Genomic DNA, 19,213 nt, shown 5'->3' on the forward strand with positions numbered 1-19,213 from the left:
AATTTAAGTGGACTTGTCTCAAAGCAACCTGATCTAATCAGACCTGCTTTGGGCATGATATCGGCTGGAGGTCCCTTCCAAGCCACGGGATTCCATGATTCTATGGCAGACAGCAACAACAGAGGGACTTTGATAAGTAATGCCAGTCAGAGACCAGTATAGGCTTGCAAAAAGGCTAAAGAAATCTTCCCAAAGTCTGTACAGACTAATAAGCAATACACTTCTAATGGATTTGTCAAGTATTCAAAATATTACAGTGTAAACTGCAGGCAGAAAAAGCTTAAGCTCAGAAGTATGTATCATGTTACTAATTTTTTTCTATGCTGGTTGTATATGTATGTGCACACATCACTAAAGAGCAGAGCTTGAGCATGCAAATTCAGCCACTTAAATAAAAGAAAATACAACAGCTTGGACAAATTTAGGATGCTACACATTCAAAACAGGATGTGGCCAGGTAATTCAGAATTTTTTAACCGGACTTGCAATTTTATCATATTTCAGGAAACAGTTTTTGCTATACACATATAATACATAAGATAACATAAAATTTGCCCAGAAGTAGACATGTATACCTCACCAAACACAGTGTGTACTGTAGGAATCTGCTTTATCTGTTCTATGTAACATTACACACACAGACACAAACTTGGAGAATAAGCCAGAACCAGAACAAGATCTAGTATCTGTTCTGAGACCAAAATTATACCATGATATATGGTTGGAAATGTTATTTATATAATTTAACCATTATTCTGATTTGGTAATAAAAGAGTTCAATAGAATTTAATAAATAAATAAATAAAAGTATTATAGAATTTATTTAAAGCTGTAAATTTAGCTACATACTTCATGCTCCATCATAACGTACTGATTTAATCATTGTATTATGAAAGAACTCAGTTTAAAAAGAAGGCAATCTCTTTTTCTTAAACAAGAGAAAAAAGGAGATTATGTACAGAAAATACACATAGAATCATATGACATTGTCCTCATATAATTCCATGTAATGCTGCATATCTAGGATTTTTGCCATTCCTTAGAAGAGGAATTGTTATATTTTACCATTCAACCAAATCAGACCAACCCATGATTTTCCCCTCCACACCAGGAAAATCTATTCTATTTTTTACTGAAAGAAAACAATTTACACAACATGTAAATTGTTTCAGTCTTGAAAACACGCACTTCAGGCACAATCATTTGCAGGGAAAAAAAATCCTAAATAAAAATTCCTGATGCTGAGTGTTTATGGCTTTCATTGTGGACAAAGGCACACAGGATGCCAGGTCAGTTGGGTCAAATTTCTGACCTTTTTGAGAGAAGCTAACTTTCTTCTTCAGAACTACTTGAATAGATAAGCCGTACTGGAAACTCTGCCAAAATAGATGCCAACGTCTTAACCCTCACACCTGCTGATCTCTGATAAAATCACAGAAGCACAGAACATGCAGATTGGAAAAGACATCTGAAGGTTGTGTCAGCCAAAATCCTACTCAAAACAAAAATGCCTACTGAGGTGAGGTGGGTTTGCACAGCCCCTCACCTAGCTGAGCTTCAAATACCTGGAGCAGTGCCCGGTCTGTTGCCTCCTTGGATAACCTGTGTCAATGTCTCAGTATGCTGATAGTAAAAACAATATAAAACAAAACAAACAAAAAAGAAAGAAAGGAAGGAAAAACAAAGTAAAAAAAGGAAAAAAAGACCTATCATCTAAACAGATGTGACTGTGTACTGTTGAGAGGAGTCTGACTCCCTCATCAGACAGGCACCATAAGAATCTCTGCTCACCACGTGCTCCAGCACCCACAGCAGCCTTGTGGCCCCTATTGCACCAGAATCTTTTATGCTGGGAGGGTCCAAAACTGAATAACCTCTTTCCCCAATCTTTCATCTCCACAAATCAGAACAAATAAATTGGCATGACTTCAGCAAACTTTAACACATAAATGACACAACAGCCCAGAACTATGCTCCATTCTTATGTGAAAAGTAATATTTTGCCTCCTAATTGAACCTTAAGAGAACATATGTGTACTTTCTTCAACACAAGATCTGACATCAGATTTGAAGTCAGCCTCAAAGGAACTGGAAACTACCTCTGGAGCAGACATTAAGGGTGAATGTACTCATACTACATGAGCTGGGGTGCAGTATTTTGTGCCTGTGAGTAACCTTTACAAGCCCCTTTCACCTCCTGGTGCTTCCTGTATCACCCCATCACTCTCCACTGATAAATATTTGCTTTCTTTAAAGGGCCTTTTAGTGAAAAATTGCCCCACAGTCTCCCACATTTCCACACAGAATTTAAACCTATCAGCTAAGAATTAGACCTATTTTGAGCAAAACCAACTTTAAGCTTCTCAGCAGACAGGTTGGGGCTGTCACAGACACAGCGCTGGAAAAATAAGCAAAGGCAACAGTAAACAGTGAGTGGCCACCTTGTTTATTCAGAGTGCTGTGGTTTATTGATGTTACACACAATTTCAAGTTTAGTTGATCTTAAACGTTGCATGTTTTCTCTCACATCCAACCCAACGTGAAAGTGATCTCCAGCTGGCCAGGGAAGCTTTCAATAGCCATAAGCAAGCCATAAACACCTTGCCATGCCACTGTCCCCTTGTGCAAAAGCAAATAACCTTGAAGCAAAGATCTGTCACAGTCACCACACAGAGTGAACAGAATAAACTCAGCTGCTTGCCTCTTGGAAAAATCCAGGCAGAATTCTTCCACCTCTTTAAGAACAAGGTAAGAGAGGAAGTGAGCATACAAGGAGAAGGACAGGCTGCTTCATAACCAGTATTTAATGCTTGATGCCAGCACCAATACTAATACCAATACCAAAATCCCAGTACCCATAAAAATGCACTGGATATAAGCACAAATACAGTAACAGTAACAATAATAATAATGGTGAGGGGTCTCATCACTGGACTGCAACACTGCATATAAATGGAATGTCTTTATGAAGAAAATTTAATTGCCAATGACACTCTGAGAATCTGGAATAAAATCTACCTTTTTATTTTTTTAATAGCAAATGGAAATTAAGTCATAATTTCAGGCAGATTCCTGTATCTGAAAAAAAAAATCAAACTCAAGTAAGATTGGCTGGTTGGATTTTCATAATTAATTCTGTGAGGTTGTCTCCCCCACCCAACACATCTCTGTAAATTACCCCAGTAAGTATGAACCCTGCCCCTGTATTGATTCAGCTGGCACAGCCTTGCTCTATAAAACCCTCCTCTGAGCCCCTGCATCAGGGTGGTCGCTCTGCTCTCCCCAGCTGCTGGGGGGATGCTGAATTCCTGTGCTTGCCCTTCTTCCCCAGAGCCTGCTCTGACTAGTCCAGGGGCATATATACCCAAAAATGCACCAAGGCTCATGCCCTTTCTCTTGAGTAAGACCATGCTGGTGCTTCATGAACCCACTGCTCACCCTCTGGACGCTGGGGAAAATGAATTCATCAGCTATAGAAGCACACACTGTGCAAGCAGATTCTCCCATGTCTCAAAGGAAAGAGTGTGACCAGATAAAAAGTCTGTGGTGTTTTGGATCTGGCTGGTGGGCCAAACTATGCCAGCCAAGTTCCTAAGTCTTCTCCTAGCTCCACTTTCTGGGCACTGCTTATGCACTGTGGTATACCTGACTGCACCTGAAAGCTTCAAATTATTTTTGCAATTTTATGCAGCTTAGCCTTTCAGCTATTACTGTGAAATTAAGAACATATTTACCTGAGATCAGGAAATAGTAGAGAGGGAGCTTGAAAAAAAAATGGAATAAAAATACTGACAAATGATTCTTTACCTACTTCACTTTTCAAAATTTTGTCTAAAGAGCCTAAAATTTGCAAGTATCCATAAGTAAAACAGTGTTACTGCTGGAGAAATGAATGGCTGACAGTCTTCTCATTTTAAAGGGATTTACCAAAGCTACAAAGATGGTAAGTTATTAGAGAAGAGGTAATGGCTTTACAGGCATATTCATTTTCATATTTAAAAACTGTGTATGCACTGTTTTAGTTCCTTAATGCAAACCCCAATAAAACACCTTATGGGGGATTTAAACTCTTTTGTCTTTGCTGTAGGTTTGTCTGCTTTAGGTAAAAAAAATTTAAAAATATATGGTGCATTATTTTCAACAGCGGCAGGAAGTGGGTTTTTAGTCAAATCAGCTTAAAAAATTCCAGCTGTGTTCATGCTGAAGCCATCACAAACTCTAAGCCTGGGATCACTTCTCCATGCCAACTAAAGCCTTTTCAGGCCTCGAGAAGTAAATTTTTGAAAAAATGCCAAGCCTCTCCTTGAAAATAACATCTTAATTGGCTGATATTAAAAAACCCCAGAAAGTGCCATTCTGAAAATTCAAGTGCTCCCGTTTTTGTGTTCTAATTTGATATTTGCCTTGTAAGAGCACTCAACATACTCGCACAGAGACTGTCTCAGACAGCTGCAATGAGAGGCATGCAGGCTGGCTGCTGCAGACAAGGAGGAGCTCCTAAGGGCCATAGAAAGTACAGCTCATGATGTGTACCCTGTGCCATTGTAATGCACCACAAAGGCCAAAGAGGTGTGTGACAGACAGTGCTGGACCCAAGGAAAAGAGTGTTTCATCCCCTGGCTGGCTGTGGCTCAGAGGATATCTCAGAGGAGAAGGAAAATCCACTCTGCTGAGAGCAGTAGCTGTTCTCAAGGAGTTTCTGTTTAAGGGTTAGGTTCAAACCAAGTAAAATGCCTGGGATCAACAAATGAAGGCTTCAAACTGATGTATCTATAACACTGTTCTAAATAAATATGCCTTTTTTTCATTAAAAATAATGAAAGTATTTCATTATTTCAATACATCTACTGTTACTGCCTTCCCCTCTCTGTTTCCCGTTGCACTATCAATTGTAGTGTGCATATCTACCATGGTACTTCTCCTGTTCAAAACTTTGCATCATGAAAAGGAATGAAAACAAAGCTCATAATTTTCAGCCAATTGAGCTAAATAAGGGAACAGACACTTGCCTGGCATATTTCTCTTATGCTTGTAAATCTAACTCTGCAGCTCCTTTGAGCTGGGAGACTGAGAGATCAAGTCTGATTTACACACATGTTAAAAGGAGACAATTGTTTGTCCAATTTAATTGATTCTCAGCTGAAGTAAATTGATTTACCCTGCACAACTCAAAGCTTTTGAAAATAAATATATTTTCATTAAGAATGGCAAAGAGAAATGGTATTAAACAACAGAAAAGAATTGTTAAGCAACAGAAACAACAACAAATGATAAGGAGAACATGTAACTGAGAAAGCCTATTACTGTCAGGGAGGGATTAACAAGACCTTGTGTTTTTCAGTTCCATTTCAAAGCAATATCAGAACTGTGAAATTGCAAAGGCAATTCTAAAAGGAGACAACAGTTGAGACAATAGTTAAAAGTGAATTTTAATACATTACACATTTACCGTGTAATTCTTAAAACCTTTTTTTTTTTAAATTTTGGAATGCCATTCTGGCCTTCTTAATGGCTGAAAGCAGAGCCTGTAATTAAAAGAATTTGGATTCGTGTTCTTTTTTTAAAAAAATAGAAGCAACTGCCAATACACATATTTTTTCCATGAAGAAACTTGGCAGTCCCAGCTGATTGTGATGTCTCCTCATCCACGTTCTAGAAGATAATTTTGGTGAGGTAATAATTTATTCCAGAGCAATGTGTAAGATTAGGCAGAACAGTTCAGAAGGCTGAGTATTCATCCCATTGTATCACTAAAAATTGCATTTCACAAAATCATATTTACATTTGAAATTTTTACTGGAAATAAAACATTCTCACAAAAAGAGGATGCATTTCATATGAAGTGTTTACTTACAGCCTCCAAACAAAAAATTTAAAAACCCAAACAAAACCAAAACCATTCTTCCTTTCTCAATATTATCAATGCCATTAAAAATTACATATAACATTGGGAGATGATGGCTAAATCACAAATTAAGAGCTCAGCCCTGAAAGTTGCTCACAGACCAGTCTCTAATCTCATGGTGATTTGAGGGCCTTCACACACCAGATCTGGGATTCACTTCTCCCAACAACACACAGAGCTCCCAATAAATCCTGTATTTCTTGCAACTCCCTGACAGCACTCACTGGAGTTGTGTACTGGTGAAATGCTTTCCAGAGACTTTTTTCTATCAAGGTGATATGATGGAGAGTTACAGATTTTTTTTTTCTTTCATGAGAATGATGAAATACCATGGCCTAATTTCTTGTAGGTAAGATGTGAGATGGCAAGAAACACCTTCAAAATGCTGCCTTGGAATAAAAGTCTTGTAAGATTGTAAGTTAAAACTATGTGTACTGTGTTTCCAAAAAAAAAAAATAAATAAATCTTTGTATAATCTTGGGTATTCATTGTGGTAATTGAGGAACCTTTGTAGCACTCACTTTTGTTTAACTGATTTGTTGGGTTAGAGTAGTAGGTGGAAATATCCCAAATACTGTATAAAGGAACAGGAAATAAAACCTCCACCAACCTTGCACACAAAAGAATCAAGAAACTTCTCATTAAGGAGGAATAGTTTGCCTTACATTCACAAGGATAAGATGAAGAGCTAAACTCTCTAAAGGGATGATGGTCCCAGATCCAGAGGGGTTTCATGGAACAGGCAGAGCAATCACTGCCTATCTTCTTTCCATTGTTACACCTGAGTCTTAGCTCCAGTAAATCACTACCAGGATTTCTGCTTCCTGGAAGAAGCAGTGTCAGTGGCAGATGAAGTAACAATGCAAATGCAATTGTACCAAGTTTGCACTGAATAAGGTAAATTCTCTGTTAACCACAATCATTCTCTTCATTCCTGGAAATACACATTTATCTTGATTCCCAGAAAGAGATACAATATCACCCTGATTCACTCAGGTAATGGAGCACATTTTCCTCAGCTGTACCCCTGAGACTCCACCTCTGTAATCAACTGAAAAACATACAGCCTTCTTTAAACCTGGTGTCTGCTGAGCCAGGGATGCCTGAGTGTAAGATGAGGTAAGATGAGCTGAGGAGCTGCACTGTGAATCAGCAAACCGTGTCCATAGTACAAAGACCTTCCCCTGAGAAACTGCCTAGTCTTTTTATTAAGGAGTGTTACTGAGAACTCAGAAAGTCAGCACCAAGAAGAACAAAACACACACGTTGAGGGAACAGCCAGTTCAAATCACAGCACAAGTTCTTGGTCTTTGTATTTATTCATGGCAGGACCTCAGTCAACGCACTTCAATAAAATGAGTAATTATTGTGAGTCACGTCACTAATTACATCTGATACACACAAAGGCTTGTGCAGCTCCACATCTCAAAGTGCACTGTGAGCTCATCCAGTAGGAGCTCTGTGAGCTCACAGAGGAGCTCTTGTTACTGGTACCCAAACACTAGAAAAAAATGGGGTATTGGAAATGTCTATGCCATTTCTCTCTCATCACATTTTTTTAAGTATAAAAAGAAGATGTGTTGTAGAATAATGGCAATATAACTGCCTACGTAGGGAGTGCAGCATTTGCCTTGGACAAGGCAATGCAAGAAAGAACTGTAATGACAGAGCAATGGAATTGGCCAAGATAATCTGCTTTCTTCTACGACAAGCAGAGAGCGCCAAGATGTGAAGAATCTGTCAAAATGTTCTAAGATAAAGTTTAATTTTTTCATACCAAAATTTAAAAAAACAAACAAAACCACAGCTGGTTCAGATACAGGTCAAATTGACTGAGTTCAGGAACATGAGGAGATTAAAGGAAGTAAGTAATCTCTTAGAAAAAGATCTACTCATTAATGTGCAAGAAAAAAACAAGTCTACACAAATTTTGTCAAATTCAGATGAGCTTTTCATCCAAGAGCAGGATCAAATTTGTAGGCTGGTAATTTGTTGCCTAGTAATTAACTACCTTTGGTTAATCATCAGACACCTCTGTTGCCTGATAATTAACCACCTTGAAGACGTACTTCTTTGTGCTTTCCCATGAGGGTTCCTCTTACAGTAATTTTAGAGCACAAACACAGAACTGGACCAAACAGCACCTGTGACTTCAGCTTTACTGCAAGACCATTTTCACAACTGAAGTCAAATCACATGGCACAATTTAACTAAATACAGAAACAATAAATTATCCTCTCCTGTGAACTCATGTCAACAATAATGACACTGAAGCCAATGAAGCCACTCAAAGACACTGGCACTGAACAAGAACGTGAAAATAAGCAGATTCAATATCATATGGCATACAGGACCTTTAACCATAGAATTCTAGAAAGAATACAGAGGTTTTTAAATAATGCTTCATTTAATATGTTTGATTTTTTTTTTTTACATTTAACTCATAGCCTTTTCAACAATTGAATTTCAATACAAGATTTATAGCAATAAGCCTCTGTTTATATAATAGAGAATAAAGAAACACAAACAAAAAAAGGCATAGAAAAAAAGTACAGAGAAGGCAGAAGTGTAAAAATTACCCCCAAAGACTGTAATTTGTAACAACCAAAGCTGTCAATTCGAGACCCCATCTGGAATACTGACCACAGCTCTGGTGTCCCCAAAATAAGAACCTGAAACTGTTGGAGCAAATCCAGAGGAGGTCACAAAGTTGATAAGGGGACTGGAGCACCTCCCACACAAGGACAGGCTGAGAAAGTTGGGGCTGCTCTGCCTGGAGGGGAGGAGGTTTGGAGGCCTCCCAGCAACCAGAGGCCTTCCAGCATCTCAAGGAGCTACAGAGAAGCCAGAGAGAAAGGCTCTTTGGCAGGAGTGATGGGACAAGGAGAAATGGGCATAAACTGAAAGAGGGGTGAATTTAGGATAGATCAGGAAGAATTTTTGTACTCTTGAGTGGTTAGACACTGAAACAGGTTGCCAGGGAGAGTGTGGATACACCAACCCTGGCAGTGTTCAAGGGCAGCTTGGATAAAGCCTTAAGCAACCTGGTCTAATGGGAGGAATCCCTGCTCATGTCAGGGGATGTTGGAACCAGATCCATTAAGATCCATTCCAACCCCTTAGCATTCTGTGATTCGATAACTGTAAAAACCAATCTTCACTACTAAAGATAAAACAGTACTTTAGTTTTAGTTGGCTGTATTCAAATAAAGTTTTTTTAGATCTCCAGTGAGAGACAATTAAATTGGAAAAGTTTTCATATTGTTGGTGCTCAACACTTTATAAATTAACATTATTTAAGATCCATGAAGCTGTGAAACCATCAAATCAGTTAATTTTGAGAAAATATTACCCACAATTTGCTGAAAATCAAGCAACTATATGAACATTCAAGGTAAGTTCTGCATGTAAACAAAATTAAACCATGGATCTCTTTCTTTTTTCTCCTCTCTTTTAATGCTTTACTTCTACTTCATTTCGTAAATAACTTTCATTCCACGGACACCAAAAAAGATCCAATCAACTATATGAGTGTAAACCTTTGCCTACTAGACTGTCATCAGCACAAAGTCCCTCAAATAATAAATGAACTTTTTATTAACTGTGGTAACATTAACATTACAATAAGGGATTGTTTAAAAACAAGTTGTACTGCTGTTGCTCAAGAGCGCAAGGAAAATGGTTCTCAGTTCCTTTATTTTTCCTTGAGGGTAACCACAGGGGTTGCATTAAATCTTTTAAAATATGTTGACAGTTGAATAAGTGCTGCTGTTGCTCTGGTGACATTTTATGCACTTTAATTGTCATTAATGAATCTGACTGATACTTTCTTAAAATTCCTTTACGTGTTCTAGTAATTTTATAACAAAGAGAACAACAAAACTGTCTGCAAATTAGCCTTGATCCACTTCTCATATGGAATTTTCACTGCAGGCAATAAAAGAATCTGCATGGGAAATATCTGCTAGACCAGACATTTAAGGCAGGAACGCATTACACGTTCCCAGTAAATTGTGAAATTATCACTTTGCTGTGTATCACTGTGTAAATTTAAATCCCAAAGAAGCTTTGTTTTAAAAAATACACTATCTGCTTTACTATTTAAAAAAATCACTCTATCTGCTTCAATCAAATCAGAATTTGATGTTAAAATGGTAGGGCTCAGCATTTTAGGGCTGCAACAAAACCCAAAAGGTTTGTTTCATTCCAGCTCTCTTGGAGTTGGAATGAAACAAAGTCTGACACTAACCTGCAGTCTAGTACCTCCTTCCTTTTTCTGGTAATACTCCCACTGATTTCAGAAAGGCTTTTCCCCTGTGAAGACTGAAGGATACAGCTCCCAATTATCTGTTCAGGAACATGCAGTGACAAGAAGGAATGCACAGAGCTTGAGAAACAGCAGGCACCACACTTGATTGTTCATAAACAGATAAGGTAAGTCTTTTGCTATGAAGAGAAAATAAACTATGGTGCTTTAAATCATGATAGGTGATTTAAGTAGATTAAAAAACATCTATTCCAGGGACAAGGAGCCAGAAGAGGCAGGAAGAGAGGGAATAGTGTGCTAATGGTGCAGGGAGACATGTTGAGTCATTTGCCTCCCCCGCCCCAGGTTCCCAGGAACAACAGGAACACAGCAGATGATTCCCAACACTGCTGCACCTGCTGCAGCACAGGCTTCACATCTTGGCAATTTCAGAATAGGAAAAGCTTGGGGCCATCTTTTTTTCTTCAGCTGCAGCAGCTCTTCAAGTGCAGACCTTGTACAGGTACCAGTGGTTTGAGCCATCCCCCTTGAACAGGACAATCAGGTCGCACAAAATTGCCCCAGGCACACCCAGAGCCCCTTTGCCTGGTTCTCCTTAAGCCCAGTTCCCTGTATTACCTGAGCTCAGCTCCAGCCTGACCTTCCTCCAGCTGAGTAAATGGCTATACAAGGTGCAAGCAACAGGAATCAGGCCTCAGGGTTCTGTGCAGCACAGCAATTTCCAAGGCACTCGGGGTGCAGACAGCAGTAAGTTCCACACTCACGTCATACCCACAGCTAACAGCCTCAGTTAAGGCATGAGCTACATTTTAATTAGACAAGGGGCCAGGCTTTTGATTTCAGAAACAGAAGTTAGGGTTGCAGTCCTTCATCCATTGAAGTTAATTGCAAAATCCCTATTATCAGGCTCTTGAGGTATTACCCAGGCGCACTTTTTAATTACATTTGATTCTTAATGAAGTAGATGGCAAAGAGAAAAGCAGCCCATGATTCAAATGATTCACATTTTTATCTTCCCTGATAAAAAACAGAATAGGTCAAGATACTTGCTGGATTTTCCCATGAGAACTGCTGCAATGTGAATAAGCTCAATTGACTTGATCCTGAAGGAGCAGGTTAGCTTTGAAAAGCATCACTCATTTTCTCCTCCTGTATACACTCTACCCCCAAAACTTATGCAATGTAATTGTAGACACTGAGCCAAATCCAATTCAGAACATGAAAAATATCACATAAGTATCCTAAGCTTGAATGACTTGTCTTCATTGTCTAATGTCATTTAAAACATAAGGAGTCCTAATTATGGTTTTATTTTCAAATGATGCACTTTAAAAGAGTGACAATTCTCCATAAAAACTGACAGCTTCTCAGGGCAAGGAGACTGCCAAATAACTTGGTATTTCTACATGATTTAAAAACAAGAAGTTATGAAGCAGCTTATGAAGAAAAAATGTGTTATGACACTAGAGAACAATAGCTAGAGAACAATAAAAAGTTTCACCTTTTTCTATTACATCTCTACTCATGTACGCAAACAAAGATTTATAGAACAGAAATTCATACTACAGGTGGGACCATTACCTTGGTATACACAACAACCTCCAAACTCTTTTCACATAATGAAAGTTGTTTCTTACCATCTGGAAATCAGGTTTAAAAATAAAACTTCTGTTTATATATTACACAAAAAGCTTAGCTTTTTATTTCAGACATACTTCTCATATTGTAAAAACACATAGTTCATTTTTTACTTTTATGACTTCAAAAGACCCAATAAAAATTTAGGACCTAAAAATGTAATTTCTTCTTCAAAGGTTGGCTGTTAAGTATGAGGGAGAGTAAAAAGTCGGTTTTAAGAAAATCAGATAGCACTGCAAGGCTCTCTAACCAAGGCAGCCAAGGAGGGTTCCAGCAGGAACTGGTGAGGCAAGGCTGTGTCCCCAGGGCTGGCACAGGGGACAGAGCCCTTGGGGCCCAAGGACCTGACCAGACAAAGGGGTCACTGCAGCATGAAGCTGTCATAGCTCCTTCTAAAGGAAGGGGGGACAACCTCCTTTCAGGGACACAGAAACTAAGGTTTTAATTCAGTATTTTTCAATTCCTGGGTTTGGGGTCTTTTGCCCTATGGCTGCTTCACTGTTTCAGCCTTGCAGGATACCTGTGATGAGACAAAAGCTCCTGAGTTTCTGTCAAAACCATTTTCCTCTCATTATAATTCTTTCCCATTCACAAGGCTGAATACCACAAGACATGAACACTTCCTACTTCATGGTCATACCAGAGGGAAGCTGAGATTACTTTCAAAGCCACCAAGGAGATGGTGTGGCAATCTAAATCAGCCTGTCGTGCATAACTGTGGCAAACCTGCAATGTAACACACAACCACAGCCACACTTGCCTCTGTGTTGAGTTGTGCCAAAACAGCTCCATCTCCACTAAAACCAGTGCAGACTTTAAACAAGGAAAATAAACTCCTATCCCTACTTCTTCATTTGAATTCCCTCTTGGAACTCAATTCCTACTACTGCTTTTAGTGGACCCATGCTATTTTACACCTATTAAGTACTGCATTGATCAGTTTAGGGCCCCTTGTTCTGTAATTTAATTATTCAAACTGGTTGGTATTTGCTGAAGGTCTAACTTGGCAGTCTCCTTCTGGACGTCTCTCACTCTCATGTTCACATAGTTTCTGATCATTGTAGCAAGTAGAAGTTTGAGATACTTACTAGCTCTACTATTTTTAAAGCAATTCTTAGAGATTTCCAGAGCACACAGAGTATTCCCAAGGCAGTGGCAGGGCATCCCTGCACTAATGAACCACAGAAGCCGTCCTAATGCAAGCAGTATTGGTGCAGGAAGTAGCAAGCCCTCATGCCTCAAAGACAATCACAGAAAAGGCAGAGGGCTGGAGAAACTCAATGCCTCTATAATTAGCGACAGAAAGTTTCAACTCAGATTTAACAGGCACTGTAAGCTGAAGAACACACACATTCTGAAGTGGTGGCTAAAATCAGCATTTAAGAATAGAAGAATAAGTTACTTTACTATTAAAAGCAATACTGGTGCAATTGCAGCAATGAGGTACTGCTCAGCACTTCAGAAGTAAAAGAAACTTTCTTCTGAAAATTATAATTTTCATTGCTGGGTTACAGTATGAAGGCATCAGTGACTGCTACACGGTATGTACATCCTGCACAGAGCACAAAGTGCACAAGGAATGGAATTTTTCCAAAGGACTCTGTGCCTGGCTAACTGTTCTGGTAAAACTTCAGGCAGCCTCATTTTCAGAATATAAAGTGTTTCAGTTGACTGAAAAGGAAAGCAACTCAAATCATTAATAATCTCCACCACATGTAATGTGTTATATTTTTTCCAAGCAAAATTACAGATAAGAAACAAGCCTTTAATTGTTAGTAAGTCATAATAATCCAAAATAAAAAGTCCACTAATTATTAATTATATATTAAAAATGCATCTACAGCAATAGGTAGACTCTGGTAAAAGAATCAAATTTAGGCTGACAGGTGCCTCAGCAACAAACCAAAAACTGTAATTGTGGACACAGATCAAAATGACAGTTATTGAATTTGAGGAGAAGAAGAAAATGTTCAATCATAATATTTGTTTAAGAATGTTTATCTTCTTTCTTACCATTGAATGTTAGGAACACCCTTGCTTGAGGCTGGGAAGATCCTTTTACACTGCTAAAGTAAATAAATATCCCAATCAACACGTTCATTGCAAGAAACGCCATCTCTTCAGATTTGCAACTTAACATCCAAGAAATGAAACCTGAAAGAGAGAAATATCACATTACTCTTCTCATACACTCTTGTGGAGCAAAAACAGAAGTATGGAAAGATTGTGTTGGAGGCCTCTTCCAGCTGAAGCCATAATTACGGATGTGAAGGAGGTACAGCACTTCTGTTTTTCTTTTGTGCATCTGCAAGTGGCTTTCCCCAGCAGTTTTCTGTGCTGGCACAAGAGGAAACTCTCTGCCTCTTAGTAGGAACCAAGAGAGCCCAACTTTTGGCTAGGGCAGACTACAGCACCAGACTCAGTTTATTTAAAATGAAGACAATTCCACCTGCTGGGAATATAATTATGCTAAATGTCAAGGCAGAGCAAAGCAAGGACAGGAGATAAAGTTTCACGAATAAAAATCTGGCTGATATTTTTAGACATCTCTCTCTCATGTTGAGTGAGGGGGGGAGGTTTGGGTTATTGGTTGTTTGGTTTTTCTTTCTTTTCTTTAAACATCTGAAATCAAAGGTGCTTGGAAATGAGACTTAAGTTTTAGCAAGCTCTCTAATCACCTTCAAGTTTTTCTTTCAAGAAATTCTGGCTGTGTTATATCATTAATTTCAAAACTGTGAAACCAAAAGTATTTCAACATGCTTGAAACTGTTAGTCAACGTTTGCTTTTTGGGCTAGCTCCTTTCAGGATACACACCTGCTCTCACTGACTCTTACAGGGCACTAAGAATCCCAGAGTTGGACAATGATACCACACTTGATATATCTGCTACTTCTCCTGCACATTTGATGAACCTTCATTTATAGGAGTTAACTGCTGAGAAGCCTGAGCATCTCAGAGAATCAGAAAACACTCCAGAACTCTGTATGTTTTCTTAGTTCAGGAAGGACTTGAGATTACTGAAATCACTGGAGGAAAGTGTCTTTTCTAATGGACTTCAGACCAGATCCAAAAACCCAGCCACCATTAGAAGCTGAACAGTGCATATCTGTATCACATCTGCTACTAAGCTGCATCTCTCCAAAAACTGTGAAGTGCAAACTTCATTTTGCCTATCGTAACAACTATGTCAGCTCAGCTGCAAAAGTGAGAATACATAACGCTGTCATTTTAGGCCCATTTTATTTCACTGCTTTTATATATATATATTTCTTTTTGATGCAAATAGCCTTTCTGCTAGACACCACTTATTAGTTAATCATTCAGGTGATATACTTGATTTTATGGCAACAGGAAGCACTTTGAAAGTCACAACCCCTATAGCTAGAAGACATCCTTAAAGGCTGTACATTTATTTTTATTAAGAGACTTGTTACCTGTGCAGTCAGCTTGGCAATCTTCACCTCAGCTCTGCTCCAGCACTACAGTCCCTCCAGTGGAAGCCAGTATTTCTACAGCCAATACTTCTACAGCCTCGTTCATCCTGTCCCTCTGAGGCTCACACCTGTCCTTAAAGGGCCGGCTGTAAGCACCCGGCAGGAATGAGCTGTCAGGCGGGGATGACTTTAGGTCAGCACTGGCTTGGGCTGGATCCACACCACTGATTTAGCGGTAAAAGCCCCGTATCTCGTTACCACCCGTGTCAGTCCCCATCCACTCACTGTAAATCGCTTGGAAAGGCTTCTCGCTGTGCACGGGGACTTCACACCAGGCTGGGGGTGGGAAGGAGAGCGCGCATGAAAGCGCAGAGCTCTGCAGCCCACACGCTGAACTCTCCTTCGTTATCTGCTCTGAGTACTGGGAAATGCACGGAGATCAAGCAATTCTACAACTCTGCTAATTGACAAAAACAACCTTGTCAGAAATTTGCCAGCTACAGATCGGGTCTGTAGGAAAAACATATCCATTCTGGCCCAGTTCCAAATTATCTCTAAGGGTCTGTTAACTAATAAAATGTTAGTTGCAGAGTTTTTGCCAAGAATAATTTTTAAACAGGCTGCACGAACTCTAGTACTAATGTTGCTTTGTGGGCTTTAAATTTAAAACCTTGTGACTTGCCCATGGGATATCCTTTAACTTACTCGTCTTCTAAGAGAGAAATGGCATTAAATCCCAATAAAATGTCTTTGTCAGGCCAAAATAAATAGCCAATCATACAGAACATGTGATTTAACAGACACAATGGGATAAGTATTTTACAGTAGTAACACTATGCTTTCTTTGCAATATAGATAAAAAGTCAAAGAGGAACAAGTGTGCGGCTTTCCTTCTGCCTTTAAATTATACTGTAGGAAACAATAATAGGAAAAAAACCCTTTCAGCTCTCTTTCCCTCCCACTCTCGTGCCTCCTGCCAATTCTGGTGTAATCAGTTAGAGGAGTGAAACATTGCTACATCTCATTGCTCAAATTGCAGATCTTCACCGTTAACACAGAAGTGACAGGCAAATATAAGATTCAAGTGCTGAGCAGCATGGTTCCTACCCAGCTGTTAGGCCCATAAATATTAAATGCATACAGTGACAAAAAGGTACCTCAGGGTGCCTGACATGTGAGTTATCTAATGGAAATAGGTTTAATTTCAGAGATTTACAGAGCTGGTAACTGACAGCTCATTGCAGGTTAGACTCTTGCTATGGGCTTATATCCCAGCTCTGAATTTATCTCAGTAAGTCATGATACTATATTCAGCACGTCCAGTGCACATGATCTCTGCTGACAACACACAGACCTAAAGCCTTGCAAGTACTTTAGAATCCAACAGGACAGACAAAAAGCAGTGTCTAATTGCATTTCTGTTCTTACATTCTAGCGTTAACTGTACACAAACAGAGAAACCGCTAAGAAAGTGAAGTAGTGAAGTTTCGCTGCCACGGAGGTCGCTGGCAGCATGCGGCACGGCTTCTGGAAAGTATCGCTTTGCTAGGAAGCGCTGTGCAGGTGTCATCTGCTACAGCCTGGTCCCACCCCTAAATCCTGTAAGGAAAATCATTTGGCAGAGCAAAGAAGAGAAATGAAGGAGAAAAAAAAGACTAAAAAACCCTGCCAAACACGGAGTATGCCAATCTGGAAAGCACTGGTTTAACTATCTGTGAACAGCAGCAAATTCCAACCATCAGAGACATTTCACATCTATTACAGAAAAGAAAGAGAACTTTAAGTTATGCTTACCCGGCTATTGGAAGCAGCAGTATTACTGATTTCTGTCTGGTTTCTATCAGTTTACAGACTCCACTCCTGCTACCAGAACATTTTAATTCCAAACCTGGTTCACGGCAGAGAGTAAAATAAATAAAATAAAAAAAAAAAAAAAAAAAGAAAAAAAAAAAAAGAAAAAAAAAAAAAGGGGAAAAAGAAGAAAAGTCTTTCCTCGTAGTGGTTGTAAAGATACTCTCGGCTCCTCTGTGCAATAATCCTGGCAGTGACTCCTGAGGCTCAGGGAGCGCTTCTCCCTTGCGCGCAAGCACGCACCTAGGAGTGAATGGAGCGGCCGCGCGGTGCCGGCGCTGGTTTCCAGTTACAGGCGCTGCCCTGCCCTGGCCGCCGCTCCGGCGAGGCGAGGCTCGGCAGCCGCCGGTGCATCATTAGCTGAGCAAATAGGGGCTGGAGCTCATAAATAATGGCGAGGCCACACCCCGCCCTGCGCGCCGCCGGCTGCCGCCCGGCCCGTCCGCCCGCCCCGGGCAGCGCCGCGGGCAGCGTGCAGGGCAGGCTGAGGGACGAAAGGGGCGCGCAGGGCGGGCAGAGGGGCATAAGGAGCGCGCAGAAAGCGCAGAGAGGCGCGCATGGCGGGCTGAAGGACGCAAGGGGCGGGCACGGCGGCGTGAGGGGCGCAGCGCCCGCGCTCGGTCCCGCGGGGCTCGGCCGCCGCAGCCCCCGGCCCATCGCGCCCGGAGCGGGAGCGAAACTCGCCCGGAAAGTTTCTGCCCCGCCGGACGGGCCGTGCCGGGGCTGCCGGAGCGCTGCTGGGGCCGGGGCAGGACCGGGGGAAGCGGCGGGACCCGGGCAGAGCGGCCCCGGGCCGGGAGCGGAGCCGGGCCCCGGTGCGGCCGCGGGGATGCGGGAGAGGGCGGAGGCCGGCAGGGGTCACTGTGCAGAGGGAATGGGAGCGGGCGGCCGTGACGGGGAACTGGGTAACAGGCAGACCCTGGGATGGGGCTCTTAGGCTCCCCGCGAACTATTTCCGAGATTCAAAACTTTAAAAGCGAAGAAGGTTAAGAGAAGCGTTAGGACAGTGGTTGGATTCAGCCCTCTTGATTGATCCAGGTGTTTTCCCCCAGTTTTCTGAGGCTTTTTTTGCGGAGATTGGGAGCTGTATTTGCTCAAGCTCAGTTTTCCCCGAGATACGCTGAGCAGCCTTTCCCGTTTGGTGAGATTTGTGCTCTTACAGCAGCGGGCCAGCACTGAAAAATTTGTCCAAGGTGTCAACTGTGTTAAAGCCCAAGATTTTCCAAGCAACATCACTTGGGGTTTATCTTAAAAACCATCACTTAGGTTTTCCTAAACTGTCTGTGCTGCTCTGACCGGCTGGGTGCAAACTCCTTTTGGATCAGGATTTTCACTTTTGCAGAGAGAGATGGTCTGTGATCCTGTCAAGGCAGTGTGGGTCGCTCAGCACGACTTAGAGGGGAGCACATCTCGTGGTGCCCTTGGAGACATCTCCCACAGCCAGAAATATGTTAACCAGTAAACAAGTACCCACAATGAGTGTGCACATGCTCAAGTTAAGTTTGTCTCCAGCTGTTACACACTCTGGCCATACTAACCCAAGCAGTCAATAATAGTGGTGGTATTATAGCCAGGGATGAGGGAATAGCCTGAACACAGCACCCTGACTAAACAGATTTTGTCTATACATGTGGATTGCTTTATGGCCTGTGTCTGTTGGTTACTTTGTGTAAAGGCTCTTTTGCATGAGTGAGGGTCACAGGTATTTCAAAGATGGTATATCCCCCAGGCTTCAGTGCCGGGCTAGCAAAGTTAGTGCTCTCTTCAAGCAAGAAATTTCAATATTGTATGGCACTCACCATCCCAGAGGATACAAAAGTATATGGAATGGTCTGTCCTCTGAAAAGTCAGATTTGCAGCTGATGCCAGAAAATAAATGGATCCAGAATTTTTGAAAGCTTGATCCACTTCAGATCATGCCTTGAAGATTAATTCACTGATGCTTTTAGATGAACCAAACTCTTGAGATCATGAGTCTTAAAAACATTGGTGCTCTTCCAATCTCCTCCTTAACACAAATAAACTACACAGAAATGTGTGAACACTTGCTGTCCCAGAGAGTGGTTTAAACTAAGCCCTCAGTTCTCTCCATGGGCAGGCAGTGTGGTTGTGAACAT

At 40.9% G+C, this 19,213-nt stretch overlaps 1 protein-coding gene across 2 annotated transcripts in view; it reads right to left on the bottom strand.

The window, feature by feature from the left end:
* The window catches only part of SEMA3C (semaphorin 3C), a 117,362-nt gene extending 100,206 nt beyond the window's left edge, over positions 1-17,156 (bottom strand). Inside the window, exons 1-3 of one of the 2 annotated variants that reach the window (XM_058806155.1) lie at positions 17,040-17,124; positions 15,531-15,705; positions 13,824-13,964 (exon numbers count right to left, since the gene is read on the bottom strand). In XM_058806155.1, coding sequence (XP_058662138.1) covers positions 13,824-13,950 — 127 coding nt within the window. In that variant the 5' untranslated portion in view covers positions 13,951-13,964; positions 15,531-15,705; positions 17,040-17,124. Of the gene's footprint in view, positions 1-13,823; positions 13,965-15,530; positions 15,706-17,039 lie in introns of both variants that reach the window. The other variant, XM_058806154.1, reaches the window with a different exon arrangement.
* Between the last annotated feature and the right edge of the window lie 2,057 nt (positions 17,157-19,213).

The sequence above is a fragment of the Ammospiza caudacuta genome, chromosome 5 (genome assembly GCF_027887145.1).
Source record: "Ammospiza caudacuta isolate bAmmCau1 chromosome 5, bAmmCau1.pri, whole genome shotgun sequence".
Classification (NCBI taxonomy): domain Eukaryota; kingdom Metazoa; phylum Chordata; class Aves; order Passeriformes; family Passerellidae; genus Ammospiza; species Ammospiza caudacuta.